This window comes from Urocitellus parryii, chromosome 10, assembly GCF_045843805.1.
Source record: "Urocitellus parryii isolate mUroPar1 chromosome 10, mUroPar1.hap1, whole genome shotgun sequence".
Taxonomy (NCBI): domain Eukaryota; kingdom Metazoa; phylum Chordata; class Mammalia; order Rodentia; family Sciuridae; genus Urocitellus; species Urocitellus parryii.
Window position 1 is genome coordinate 89,584,089 of NC_135540.1, and position 15,717 is coordinate 89,599,805.

The 15,717-nt window shown below is 35.2% G+C and overlaps 1 protein-coding gene across 1 annotated transcript; it reads right to left on the reverse strand.

The window, feature by feature from the left end:
* Positions 1–2,473: 2,473 nt before the first annotated feature.
* Positions 2,474–11,607, reverse strand: LOC113192445 (neuropeptide FF receptor 2). Its single transcript, XM_026402587.2, has 3 exons — positions 11,280–11,607; positions 7,374–7,473; positions 2,474–3,308 (listed from the first exon to the last, which is right to left on the reverse strand). The coding sequence occupies exons 1-3, from the start codon at positions 11,605–11,607 to the stop codon at positions 2,474–2,476; spliced, it is 1,263 nt and encodes a 420-aa protein (XP_026258372.2).
* Positions 11,608–15,717: the final 4,110 nt, after the last annotated feature.

Below are 15,717 nucleotides of genomic sequence, written 5' to 3' on the forward strand. Positions count from 1 at the left end.
ACCAAGTGGAAAGGCCTATGCTATTTCCATCTTATAGATGAGAAAATTCAAGCATAGAAAATGTATTTTTCAAAGCATTAAGGTAGCCAGCGGCAAATCCTGTATGGTTCCAGAATCCAAATACTTAGTGATTATGCACATTCAAGACATTTTAGTTTTCTTCGTCTTCTACCTCTGTTGTTCTAGAATCTGTACGCAGAAATCTACTTGTTTTCAGCTTTTACCTTCCCCTTAAGCAAACCAACAAACAGCTTCTGCCTGTGGCAATTATCTACTATGTAGGTACTGCCTGTTTATTGATTCACACTGAAGAGGATGGAAAGATGAATAAGGTCATACTCATCATGCCCTTGAGAAATGTACTGTATGAAAACACAATTCAGAACAATTACAGTACAAGTCAGTCTGTCTGTCTTATACAAGAGTTAGAAAGGGCTCAGGAGTAACCAACCCTTCTGCTGAAAGAATGCAGACAGACTTTCTGAGAGAGGTGACTTTTGAATGGACCTTGGATCATTCAAAATAGTGACCATGGCAAATAGTGAGGAATGAGTGGTAAAGAAGCAGATAAATGTAGTCAAAGAAAAATTAAAAAAAAAAACCCTCATCATTCTAGGCTGATCATCTCAGTTTGACAGAAGTTTAGGAAGTGATTGGTGAAGAAGATGCAATCAATAGATCAGGGCCAGGCCTTGGGGGCTTTGAGTACCTGCACATGCTTTACTGAGAGTGAAGAAAAGCATTTTACAAAGGACAGCAAATTAGTTATCTATGTATCCAAAAGGTGACTGAGCCAACTGTAGAAAAAAACTGAAAGATGCAAGACTAAGCACTGGGTATGATTCAGTGAGAATTTTCCAACCATTCAAGAAGAGATAATGGGGCTGAGATGGGGATAAAGCAGGTGAGAGACGAGGGCGTGGGATGAGGTTTAAGTATTTGTCGAATGTGAGAGGATGTTCATGAGCAGGTGACAGTCTCCATCAAATAATCCAAGCATATCAACTGTAAGTGGTATTTCAATAAGTTAGGGTAAAGGAACACAAAATCAAGTTTTATATATAAAATTTCAAAAAGTTGTCCTGTCCTGATTGCAGGAAATAATACATGCAAATTACAATATCACACAGTTCATTTCAAATTAAAAGTATGTTATATGCATGTATGAAAATGGCACAAAGAAACTCATTACTTTGTACAGTTAGCATGGGCTATTAATTAGAATTAAAAATGGTTTACAAACCCCTCAACAGTTTTATCTCAAAGGCCTATTTTAAAATCTTTCAGCTTAAATCATAGCAATGACTTTTTAAAAAAGTATGACAGTTTCACATCCAGAGATTTATTCTTATTTGCCAAACAAATTATTTTGTTATAATTCACAATTTTCTAGAGACCTATCTCACCTTAGATAAAAGCTAGCATTTACAACCATTATTACTACATAATTGTGACACAGTAGAATCCAGGGGTTGCCAATTTTCTTTTTAACCATAGTTCTGATTTATTAACCCCAGGGTGGTGGATTTAAGTGTAATACAAAGTAGGAAATTTGGAATAATTGTTCTTGCTCTTTCTATACTTTATAGGAGTCTTAGGATGATTGCTGAACATCTCTGATGAAGCACTTTAGGAGAGGAGACTCCCATGCCACCTGGTGCCTTACTAAAGGATCTGCTTCTTTAGGTTGGAAATTCTGTTAGAAGGGGGTTAATTTGGGCCTGAATCAGTTCCATAAGAAATGTGGGCTCAGCTGGGGCATAAAATTTGTGAATATATTTTTTAAAAATCCAATAGTAACTTCCATGAATTGATATTATGATTTTCTCAGCTTAATATTCTTTAGAAAAAAATACAAAGAAATACTGTCTCTCTTTATTTGGCCCTGCAGTCAGTTCCAACATAGAAAATGAAGTCACCCATGTCATAATTACCCATGAACCTACAATTCTTGCTTCTAGGTCAACCCATGTAAACTAAAGGCAATGAGAAAAGCCTCAGTAAGGAACTACATGGGATCCAACACATTGCAGAGAAAATTAAGTTCTAAAAACACAAGCAAATCAATAAATCTGTAGTCTAAATTTTTCAAATTCAAAATCAGAGGGAAAATTGACATAATGTACTTTCATGCAAAACACTGCCTACTTACCACTATTTATGGAAAATGGGTATTTGTGGATATGTACATTTACAAAACATGCACACATGCTAGATTCATTTGACTCACACAGAAGGTCAGGTTTTGCAAACTGTTTCTTAGAATCAGATTTATTCAGGCAAATCTGTGAATCACTGTACATATTTTATATATCACTTGATTATTTTGTTTACATTTTTTATTTTTTGCCAGAGAGGGCTTTCAGTAAATATTTTCTTTAGTGCCTTAGAAAGAATTACAGTACAAAGCCACAAAAAGCAACAGTGTTTACATATATAACACACATTAAAATTAGTATTATCACACTGGGTCTTACATCTCATTACTCTTGGGAGCTTTTCCCAATTCTTCCATCGCTAATTCCTCTTGGGGGTTTTCAGCACTTTTTCCATAAAGCAAATTTTCCCCGTGTGGGTTTTGAAATTCAGGTTCCCGGGCGAGCTGAGCAGTTGTGTTTATGAGCACATTGTTTCTAGCTCCTAGGACATAGGCTTCCTGGGGCTTTCCTCTTTTCCAGCAGACCTGGAGCTGGAAAGCATCTTGGAAACCATGGCGGAAATTCTCATTGAAGAAACCGTATATGATGGGGTTGACACTGCTGTTGCAGAAGGCCAGCCAGTGTGCAAAAGGGTAGATGTAGATGTTGATGATCCGCAGTACATTTGGAGAGAGGTCAACATAGTCTGAGAGCATCATCAGAGTCCATAGGGGTAGCCAGGAGAGAATGAAAAGCAGAGCCACGGTCAGGAGCATCTTGATGACCTTCTGCTTCTTTTTGGACACCACATGCCACTGCTCCTGGCTCTGCTTGCCTGTATGAGGCACTGCAGACTTAAAGAGCGAAATCCCAATCCTTCCGTACATGATGACAATGAGGGATAGGGGAGCCAGGTAGATGGTGGTGAAGAGCACCGTGGTGTAGATCTTCCTCATTTCCTGATGTGGCCAGTCCTCCCGGCACCAGTAGACTGGACTGGTTTTATTCTGAGAGTTGATTCTCACTTGGTAATATTTCTCTTCTTGTACATGTAACATTACTGCAGATGGAGACATAATGGTGATGGCCAGGACCCAGATGATCACAATAATGACAAATGCTGTCTTGATAGTGAGCTTTGGTTTAAAAGGGTGGACAACACACCGGAATCTGCAATTAAAGGCAAACATGAATGAGGCATTGCCTCATAGCTTCCAACCAAGTCGTGAATCCACTTTATTTAAGTAATTAAGGACCTCCCACCCTCATTTCCCTCAAAAACATGGAAAGTTACCATCTGTGGTAGAAAGCCATGTATTGTTATTTTCTGTAATTTATATATGAGATATATTTTAATCCAAAATTTGAAAAAAAATGAAGCATAATAGACACTATTAATAAGAAAGTAAAAATGGTAAGTGATATATTTTTTAATATGACCATATAAGACTGTGCTCCAGGCAATGTTTCATTGGTTTGTATGGGTGGTCACTTTAAGCCTCTCTTGGTGAACTAATTTAAGGAAATCAATTTAGAAAAAGCAAAAATCTTGTCTGTTGTGCAGGATTTTAAACAAAGAGTTCTGCTCCAGAGCTCAGGCTCTTAACCTCCACAGTGTGTTCAGTAGACTGCCAGCTCTTAGGCTGTGGTAGCCTGTTAATCAGTAGCCATCAATGACTTTTTCTCCTCCTGTTCTTTTCTGCTCCCCAACATGTCTTTTGTGCACTTGGCCATGAAATCTGCTTTGGCCAATAGGACATTAATTAGCAAGCATGATGCAAACAGAAGCTTTTCCTGCACATTGGGGTGTGTCCTTTTGGAATGCTTCCTCTTAAAATTCAGCTCCCAGGTTCTAAAAGCTTGAATTAGATGAGAGGCATGTGGGAAAAGGCCCTGGGGGATGACAGGTTGGTCATTTTGGATGTTCCAGCCTCAGCTGAATTCCCAGGGTAGCACTGCAGTGTGAGTGATTCCAGCTACCACACACAGAGCAGGAGACCCACAGAGAGGTGCCCTGTCAACTCACAGAATCATAAGAAGTAATAAAGCATTAATTGTGTCAAATTACTAAATGTTTTAGCAATTTGTTCCACGCTGTAGGAGTCTGAGATTTTCCATTATGAGTCCTGATTTGGAGCCTTTCTGACATTCTGCCGTCCTCTGCTGAGCATGAAAATTCAACATCAGTATTAGAGTATGCCTGATTCATTTTAGTACTCTTTTGTTATTGTAGAACTTGTTATTATTGAAGTTTATTGTATTATTATAATACACTCATACTATTATTATGCAAGTTTGCCATTTTTCAAAGTACTAGTCCCTATTTAATCTTTTCAGATTTTCATAATGACTTCTTAAAAATGAAATTTTATGAAACTGATTACTGGTCAGATTTGCAGATAAGGAAATTTAGAGCTTCTAGTGGTTGAACAACAACTCCAGATTAACTTAGGGGACATGTCTTCAGAGAATAACTAATCAGCTTGGGCTTGACTGCTCTGCATCCATCCTATTCCTTCTTCAGTAAGTTCTTCTCCCTTGACCTCTAAGTGTCCCTCTAGTCTTCTCAGCAATGAATTCGCCCATTTATCCACCTTTAAATTAGGGTTAATTTCATAGGCATTACCTAGAGTTAATTTCTAGGTATTTGCTTCTCTTTTTTAAAAAAGATGAACTCATGGTGTTGCAAATAGTATTTTTTTCATTCTACATCCATCTTTATATATGTATACCCAGGCACATACACATAATTTTATATATAACTGTGCTAAAGAGTTTACATTTTATCCAGAGAATAGTGGGGATTCATTGAAGGATTTTATTTTACAAGGGCAGGACCAGTTTTTAAATTATAGTCATTTGGCTTTTTGTCATTACCAATTTTTAAAAATAAACATTTATTAAAAAATGAAAATTCCTATTATTTTGTTTTTACTGGTGCCCCTTCCAAACATTTAAAAATGAAATGAGTAAAACTAAAATTACCTCTGTAAAAATATTAAACATATATAAAACACAATTATAATTTAATATCTCTGAAAAATCAAAGCATTATAGCATACAAATAAAAATATTCTTATATTTATTTAGCAATTCATTTGTTGTTTTAAATATATCAAACATAAAAACTGGAAAAAATATAATGTGTACAAGAATGTGCTCTTGCTATCCAAATTTAACAAATGTTAAATGTTTGTCATATTTACATCACATTTGTAAAATAAACATTACAGATGCAGTTAAAATCTTTATGGCCAATCTACTCATTCCTATTCTTCCTCTTTTCTTAGACATTCTGAAGTGGCTACCTATCCCTAGTATGTTTTTTATACTTTTTCAGTATTAATTTACACTTATAATGTTTTACAATGGATGATAATGCATATTTTATTTTGAAATCTCTTTTTTGAGAGTTTATGCTTTTAAAATATAATCATGCTGATTTGTGTTGACTCATTCATTTTAATCATGTAATAACTACTTCATTTTAATCACTGTGAAATTATCCATTGAATTATATAGCACAATTTGTTTATGGATTCTAATCTTATTTTTTTAAATTAAGATCAATGTTTATTTCTATACCTAATCCAGGGGCATATAAAAACAATGAAAAAGAATTTAAGAATATTTAAGTACTAAATGTAATGTGGAAGTATACATGATATGCTCAAAATTCAAGTAGAAAATGCAAATATTATAGTTGTATTTACTCTAAATATACACATTATATTTATATAACTAAAGTATAGAATTTAAAATATTCTATAATAATAAAACCTTTAATAGTGGCATTTGTATTATTAATAATAGTATAAGTAAGTATATAAATAATAACACAGTGTAATTATAGTAGTAGTATAGGATGTAGTAAGCCCCAAATTTAAATGTAAACCTTATATCTTTGGCATATGGTGATTAGCAAATGTTCCAATTATACTGTCTTACTTATAAATCAAATAAACAAAGATCTATTTACATGATAACTTCTTGGAAAAAAGTTACATCAATGTGTAAATGATGGTATAAATAGTAAACTAATATTAAAAATGCAATCTACAAATTGTATTCTTCTGATGTCAATAATTCCATTTGACTTCATCTTTTTAACCTGGCTCTCCCACTCTCTCTCTCTGCACACACCTGATGCTATTGTTTGGTTGTTTCCTTTTCCTTTGTTGGGCTAGTTTCAGGTAGATAGCCTACTTTTCAGTTCATTTTCCAGTTATCCCTCAAATATCTGTTCATCCAGTAGCCACCGTCCTATTACACATGTACACCCTCTCCCATCTATGATGCTACAAAGTGTCTTAACAGCTCTACTTTCTCTTATCTGGTATGATTCCAGTCCATTTCCTTTGCTACTAATGTATCTAAAATGAAAATCTAGACTTTATTCTCCTGATTCAAAAACTTCAATAGCTCTCTGTTGTTTTCTGGATAAAATTCACACTGCTTAAAACAAGAGATGAGCCTGTTGAAAATCCACCTTTGCCTCCTTTTGTAGCCTAATGTGCCACTCGGCTCTCCTTGATCTAGCAGAACTGTCTCTGCCCTTCTCTAGATAAGCCATTCCACCCCCACCCCATTTTAAACATCCCATGGTCCATGCTTATCTTAAAAGATGTGCTTTCCCCAGTTTCTTCCTAAGGTCAATTCCTGACCCCTCACCTCTTCTTTGCCTAATGCTCCCTGTCCTAATAGTACAACTAATCATGCTCTCCTTTCAATGGCTGTTATGCACTGCACCCCTATTAAAGAGCAGTAAGTATTTTTAAATAGGTCTGTCTACTCCATCAGTTTATAGACTTCCTAAGACAACACTTGATCTTCTTGATTTTAGATGTTATACAACCAGTACCCAGTACATCATAAACTTTCAAAAAAGTGTGTAAATGAAGGGATAAATAAATGAGTTTTAACCTTAAAATCTGAATAATATTTCAGATTTATTTCAGCATGTTTTGTGTTTCTACCATTAGAAAATTCTAGATTCCAGTGTGAAATAATGTAAAACAGTACTGTTCCTAATTATGTTACTTTGAAATATATACAATTTGATAGATTATTTTCTTATTACTCAACCTTTACTAGGTACATGCCTTGTTCTTAAAAAGGTAATTTATGAATACTATTTGGGGAAGATCTGTGCACATGGGGTAGATTATATATTTTTTGGTGGGTTCAATGCAGACATGCCTGTTTCCCTGGATTCAGAACTTGGTGCTGACTTACCTATCCACTGCTATTGCTACTAAAGTAAAGACTGAAGCTGCAACTGATATTCCCTGGACCAATCCACTGATCTTGCACATTGTATTTCCAAATGGCCATCCTGAAAGGAAGATGGAACAGTTTTTTAAAAGATCATTAATCATCACTGAAATTATGAAGAGAATGGTGTGACATCAAGAGTAAGGTAACTGTTTTCTTAATAATAGCCACAGAACAATGTTTCTCAGTATTTTCACCAACTTTTCCAGACCCCCTTTTTTAGCACACTAATGACAATGTCAAAACTTATACAGTAATTCCCATATTCTAGCCACTATGGTAAGTGCTTTACATTTGTTAACATAGCTGATTCCCATGACAAGTTATTTTTTTCCATGACAAGCTTGTGAAAGCTTTATTATCTTCAAGATATGTGTAAGCAAGACATCAAACAAATATCACATACCTTGCCATTGCTAGTTATCAGCTTTTTAAGGATCCTAACCCAGGTAATAGGTTTCCAAAATTCAAATCATTAACCCTTATGTGATAATACCGCTTAAATAAAGAAAAGAGTCAGAATGTTGTTTTGATAATTTGGAAATATACTCCATAAATTATAAGAAACCAGGAGTTACATATAGAATAAATAAGCTATATTTATTTACATATAATGTAACAAAATAATTTATATCAGAGCTACATCCAGAATGAAGAGCCCCTTGCACAGACAAAAGTAGTCTATTTTCATTACCTCCTAACCGAACCTCAGGTACTAGAAAATTTATAAAAGAAATTGGTAAAAAATTGATAGCAGTTTGATATTCAAAATGTTCTTCTGCTATTAAAGAGAAATAACAATATTCTTCCACTTGAAAATATTCTGTACACGTGCTTCATATTTCTAAAATTTATCTTTTAAAAATATTATGCAACTTACTTTTCCAAAGCAAAATATTTTTATCTAGTATAAAATATTTCATTCTTAATAATTTAGCTATATTGGAAAAAAAGACAAAACAAGAAAACACCACCATCTGTCTAGAACATCTTAAAATAAGTACTTGAGTGACTACTGAATGGAAACTAAATGTCTCCCCAGTCCTAAAATTTGTTAGCTTGTGGATAATATTATTTTTTTTAAAAAGTGAAAGGCAGTATGTAACCCTGGGGTGAACATGAAAGAATAAACCTAAATTTTACTTTATATACCTCATCAAACTCCATTGAAATGAAAGTACCAAAGCATAAAAGCAGAAATCCATTGAAACCAAGGTGCCAGATACTACTGTGTGCAAAGTTGGGAAAACAAGATGACAGTGGAAATTATAAATAAATCCAATCACATGTCATTGGCTTTTCTCCTCTGTTGGCAAAAGAGTGGAGGCTTAAAGCTCATTCACCAAGTGCAGGGTTAGTGGATGCCATAGTGATAACCAAGGATTAAGTGACTGCAGACCCAGAGACCCATTCAGCTCTGAAATGCAGCAACCAGTCTTATGTCCCTATAGCAACAAACCAGAGAACAAACTTCAGGGGACAATGATTCCAAGAACACTGACATGCAGATTTAATGGCCATGCACTTCCCTATGAAAGTCCCTAACTACTGAAGCTGGGAGTGGTCTACCTCAACCTCCAGCACAGGGAACTTGCAGGAAGCAATTTCATCCATGAAACAAGTATAGTATGATAGTATGAGGAAGGTGCAAGAGATAAAAAAAAATACTCAAAAATTTTAAGATGTGATAACAGAGATAAAGTATTAATCTAAAGGCTGGAAGAAAAAATTGAAAAAATTCATTTTCTGATTGAAATATCTAGTTTGCATCTAATACAACAAATAAAAACCAAAAAGATGTAATATAAAGTTTAATATCATGAAACTCAGAATATAGGCATATAGACAAGTTCAAAAGGCTTTCAGGAAGGAAAAGTGTTAGTCACGAACAAAAGAAGCAGGAGTCAAAAGGCACTAGATTTTTTCATCAGTGACTCCACATTTCCCAACAGTAATAAAGGAGCAATACCTCTACAATTCTGAGGGAAGAAATTTCTGAACCATGATTTTTCACATTGCTAACTAAATCATGTGTGAGGCAAAACAAAGATACTTTCAGATACGCAAGATCTCAAATATGTTTTATCTCAATGTGCTATTTCTCGGGAAAGAATAAGCTAAGAAAGAAGAAGACATGGTATCCACAAAAACGCAAAGAAAGATGAAGATAATTGTCAGAATACCAGCGAAGGGTATTCCAGATAAATTTCTGTGCTCCGTGCTTGGAGAGAAAAAATCCAGACAGTACAAAGGTCAGAGAATACCTGGAGAGGTACTGTAGGAAAAAGATGCAGTTCATGGGTTACCATAGATATACGAAGTTATTAACATGAGAGTCCTGGAAGAGAATTTGAGGATACATTACTGACAGGTACACAGCAGAAAAAAAGTTTTTCCCTCAAAAACTGATAGAAATCTCTCTGGCTAACCACAATAGAGCCTAAATGTGTGTATATTATTAGATTGAATACACTAATCAAAGTGTGATGATCTCCATAAATCAAGAAAAACAACAACATTTTATAGAAGAGAAATTGCTATCAGAGCACTTTCCACAGTTCAGCAAGGGTAAGATACACATAAAATAGAAACGTATACTCTGGATATTGGATTTAAATATCTGGATATTGATTTCAATAGAACTGTTCATTGTTATATTGGGAGAATGAAAGAAGGTGAAGTGTGTGAATTTATGTTTCTCTTTATGCAGTGGAAGTGGATTATGAGAACAAAATTTGTGTCTTGTACAGATGGAAGAAAACCATCATATTGAAAACAATATTTTTTTAAAATGTTATTCATTACCAAAAATAAAGATAAAAAATGCTGAAAGGGGCTAACTACTTGGAATAAAAATCAAGAGGTAAGGCAGAATAATTTACATTCAAAATTGTTAAATAATAATTTAAAAAAATATTTCTGGGGAAAATATTAAGACTACTTTTTGACAATGTGACTTACCTGAGAACAACAATTTTTTTTATCAATTCCTTCACTCTCTTTGTCTAGTATAGTATCTTGAAAAAATGTTACATCCTTAGTAAGTATTTGTTTAATGATAAGCGTCAGAAATTCTCCTGATCAATTCAGGACAGAACTGATAGAATAAGCACCCCGAATTATCCTTGGTAGGCAACTACTCCAGAAGAAAGGAAGGAGAAAATGGATGAAAAAAGAAGAAAGCTCTTTTCCTATTCTTCAGTGAATTGATGTTGAGTGCTATGAAAGGATAAGGTAGGGCTATTCAATAGGCTGTGATTATTTCACTGTTCTTTTGCAGATTTGAATGTGAATATCTTGAGTGCTCTCCATTAACACAATGAATATTAACTTTGTTCTAAGTATCAAAACGCTGTGGTTATCTGGAAATACATTGCTTCTATTCATGCTATACTCTATGTTCTTTTGTCTATTTCTAATATTATTAGATTGAAATTTCTATGATGTTATGTTCAAGTACATCAACTGCAATCAGATGCACCAGTTCTCTGAAACGTACAGTCCTAATATTGTTCTTAATAATATTCATGCTATACTCTATGTTCTTTTGTCTATATTTAACAAATTCAAATGTTTTGGTAAGAAATGCGAGACATCATACTCTTAGGATGTTTAGTGAACACTCTATAAAAAGAATAGCCTACACTCTCCATCCCTGTCACTTGAGTTAATTTTCCCCATAATTCTTATTCTCAAATTCTCTGTTTAGTGTTGTCTCCTCCTTTAGAATGTATACCCCATGAGAACAGGTACCTGGAGTAGTTCCTGGAACTGCATAAATATTTGCAAGGAAATGACCCTGCCCTGGCTATAGGGATATGTTTCAAACCTTTCTTACATCAACCATGCACTATGCAGTCAACATACCTGCTATAATATTGTCCAGCAGTGTTATGGGCATACAGAATATGCCAACCAGTAAATCACTTATTGCCAGGTTTAAGATGAAGAGATTAGTGACAGTATGCATGTGTTTATTCCTCATAACAATAAAGCAAACCACAGAATTTCCCACCATGCACAGGAAGAAGATCAGAAAGTAGGAAATAATGAAGATTGCTGCCACTTGAGGATGGTGAAGATAGTAGTTCACGTAGGTAATACTATTGTTTGAATACAGGTGATGCTGTGTGTCATTGACACTCCAGATGTGATACCAGTTTTCTGAAGAGTTTGAGTCCCATTTCTCACTCATGATGGACCTTACAAAGGAGAGGCAGAAAAGAAAAGTATAATTAGAAACCAGCAGAATAAAGTTTCTGTGCTTCAGCTTGATAACAGGAACACATTTAAGGCATCACTGAATTTTGATAGGCCTCCATAGATAATTCATTATTTATAGAAAAGACTGAGTTATAAATAAAGCATTCAATTTATTGGGATTCTAAGAGTATTGGGAAATATGCAGCAGTTATTATTATATTTTATTTCCTGATATGCTCTATATTTTACATCTTTGGTCATAACCTCTACCCATTTGCAACTTTCCCCTTTTCAAAATTCTCTTTTTCCCTACTTCTAGTTATCATAACCTTTCAAAACCCACTTGTTCCCATTAGGCTAACTTATATGCCTCTAGATTTTCTGATAATCTGAATAAGATTCTACTTCCATAGAAATAAGATTTTTGTATTTGCCTTATTCTAGTTTGACTCAGTTAATTAAAAAAAATTGCATACTTCTGTATGCAGATATAGCCACCATGTTGTGACTCTCTTAAAATCACGGCAGGCTATTTACTTAGTTTCACTTAGAATAATTCTATTCACAAATAATGCATTAATAACTTATTTAGAATCTATATATTTTAATGTGAACCTTTCAATAAAACTTTGTATATCAGAGGTATCCAAAACCATTCTTACATTCAGTGATTCAGGGAAGGACTGATTTAGAGATGGACCAAATCATTTAGGAATAAGTTAGAGAAGGACTCACCAGCCTCAGTATTTAGTACTTTCAGAGCTAGTATTTATGTTAGTGAAGGATGCAAAGCAAAATCAACAAGGGAAAAAGGCACATGGGAAGAAGTTTGTAGGAAATCAGGCACAATCTTCCAATAGTCCTCTTTCAATAGAATCACACAGGACTTAATTCCTCCAGCAACCAGTTGTAACAATGTGTGTGAAGTGTTGTTAACAGGAAGTTCATTAGAGACTCAGTATCCCAATTTTCATTTAAAAAAAAAATGTACCTGTGGGTAACTTCTTCTGAGAATGTATCAAAATTCTAGACTCCCAGATGGACAGTAGGTGTTGGGCTCATGAACCATGTTGTTTGTACAATCTAGGAGTGGAGAAATGTTTTGATGACTTAACAAAACTTTTATATCAGTATAGACAACTATTTACTGCTTAAGTTCCCAGACTCCAACCAAAGGTCAACCTTGTAAGAAGATCTTTCTAAATTTAGTAGGCTCAGGCATTCTTGTTAATTCTTTTCTGCACAGCTTGTTCATTGACTAGACAGAACAGTATATGTATCCATAAATGAAGATGAATTTGACAGTGGACTTAACAACTGAGCTACCATATTCACTTTTTTGGAGTAATTTTCTGCAATTTGAGTTGGTAGAGATAAATTCAAATGGATCTGCTACTGGTGGGTAGCTAATCAGACTCTAATTTCTGTAACTTTTAGGTATTTAATGATCTCTTTGTAGCTTAGCTTCCTCCCCCACCCACTCCCTACTGTGACCAAAAGACCTGACAAGGACAATTTTAGAGGAGGAAAGTTTTATTTGGTCCTTATCTTGGGCTACATTTCTCTAGACAGGTGAGGCAGAACATCATGGTAGAAGAGTGTGGAGAAGGAAAGCAGCTCAGGATGAGACTGCTTCCCTCACCACAGACAAAATATAAACCCCAAGGGCACACCCCCAGGAACCCACATGCTCCAGCCATTCTACAATTACCATCCACTTAATTCTTATCAGTGGATGTCACAATGGCAAAAAGGTGCGACTTATGCAGTCGATGGGGAGAAATAAAGAATGTCCACACGCTTCTGCCTTTATTAATGCTTTATTCACTCAAATCACTCAATACAATTTCACTCTATAGGTTCTTAATCAAGAAAATGACAAATCTTAATGCTAGGCACTGCAATAGACATAATCAATTCACAGCAAACAATTCTAGATTAATTCTAAGCACTGCAAACACACTTAATCATGACAGGCTCATGACAGACATTCTGTCCGCATGCCAAGTTCAAGTGTCAGATCAAAAGTCTCAAGCCTTAGGCTCTAAGTCCAGCAGATGCACTCTTACTCAGACCTTGGTGATCAGGTCAGGAACCAAGGCAGGCTTCACCTGGGGTGGAGCTGACAGCCAGTTGAGGAGAGGGTTGTAAGGAGAAACCATGGCTCTCACCAGGGTCAAGATGTGGCTGTAGAGTTTGAGAACAGTGAGGAAAATGCAGAGAATCAGGCAAATAATGAGAAGAGTTGGGATGTCAGTCCAGATCCTCATCAGGCTCTCCAGCGTGAGGGCATCAGTGTCAGCCGGCTGAACGTCTGTTCATTTGCTCCATTTTTTATACCAAATTTTGGGGCTTTTGATCACCCTTTCAATCCCCATCAGCTGCCACCAGGTCTTCAGTTGCATCATTTACCCTGGGGTTAAAACATCTGGTCTGGTGGTCCCCACCCTGATTTTCTCACCTTTCCCCTTTATGGGACAAGGACAACATGCCAGAGACTTAACTCTGAGTCTGTCAGTGTAGGGGACAAGTGATTTGTTTGTGCCTGAGAGCCATACTGGAGGCCTGGTGAGACTGCAGGTTTCAAACTGGAGTTTTAAAATGGAGCTGCTTTGGCTCAGGCCTAAGGCTATCCTTACAGTAGATTAATGCAATGATTAAGATTAAGTGATCATAACCCAATCATTTCACCTCTAAATTGTCTTACATTGTCTTACACATGAGCTTTTCCTGGGGCAGCAGGGGGACCAACTCATATCTAAACCATAACATTCATCAAGTGTATATTTTTATCATTTTAGAGAAACATGTTTGATGTGCAAATATTTACAATAAGTATTAAACTATGTATTAATAATTTCTGATACTTTGAATGGTTTTCTGTGGTTCTATTGAGTATAGGAATGTAACACAAAAGTAAGTTACTAAAAATAATGTTATGAAAGGGGATTATTTTTCTCCAATAGTTTCCATTAATTTTTAATTTTATGTTTTCCTTTCCTCTAATTTTTTAAACCTCTCTTTGCTTTTCCTGTGTTTTGTAACCCCAATTTTAAAGGAAAACAATTTTTTTAAAAAAGGAAAGAAAAGCAAAGTGATTATGAGATGGGGCAGGGGCTTAGTGAGGAGTAAAAGAAAAGAAGCCATGTGAACAGGACTACACATAGTCACATATATGCAGTCAGACTGAGGGTGTCTGGAGTTCAGAGCCTGGAAAGGAGAGCACCAAGCAGCTTGGAACAGAAGCTTTGCAGTCAGTCTCCAAAAGAAAAGTAGTCACAGGAAGATCTAAGGATGTTTGTGCCTGCAGCAGAGAAACCCCAAACACAAAGGAGAACTGCATGAGAAAACTGGATGTGGATAGGAAATATCTATAATGAATACCATCAGCAATATGGCAGAATAGGAAGTCTCCAACTCAAACACTCCTCCCCACAAAAAGTTCAACTAGCAACCATCTATAGACCAGAACATTTTTTTTGAAAACCAGGATACTTGGAAACTAGCCTGAGGCAGCCATTTGATCTATAGAACTGAAGTAAAGCCAAATCAGGAAGGCAAAGAAGAGTCTTACTCTGACTGTCCTGCCCCTCAGGATTTCTCTGAGCCCCATATTCAGAATATTCTAGGACTGTAGTGTTGGTGCATAAAGCAATTTCATTGCAGTACAAGGGTTAAAAGACAAAACTATTTATAACAACTATTGCTGAAACAAATTGTCAAAGAATATAAATTACTGAACTGTGTAAATTCTGACATTAAAAAACATAAAATTCTTTTACGGAGTAAAAGTACATAGTTGTTTTAGGAAATAAAATTGCTAACAGCTTGATATCAGCTGTGGTCTCATAGTAACTACAAAGAAAATGCAAAGAAAAACCACAAATAAAAATTTAGAATAGAAGCACAAAGCAAAATAGAAAGAAATCAAAGGACACCAATACAGAAAACCATCAAACCTCAAAAGAACATATTAAGAGTGCAAAAAAGAAACAATGTAGTATCTATAAAATAATCAGAAAACAACAACTAACAGAAGAGGAGTGGTAAATTCTTACCTATTAATAATTACCCTTACTAAAGGGGATTGAATTCTCTAATA

Coding starts and splice junctions, on each gene's coding strand:
- LOC113192445 (XM_026402587.2), bottom strand. CDS start 11,607: ATGAGTGAGAAATGGGACTCAAACTCTTCAGAAAACTGGTATCACATC. Junction 7,474..11,279: donor GCTGGACAATATTATAGCAG/GTATGTTGACTG, acceptor TCTTCCTTTCAG/GATGGCCATTTGGAAATACA. Junction 3,309..7,373: donor GTAGCAATAGCAGTGGATAG/GTAAGTCAGCAC, acceptor CTTTAATTGCAG/ATTCCGGTGTGTTGTCCACC.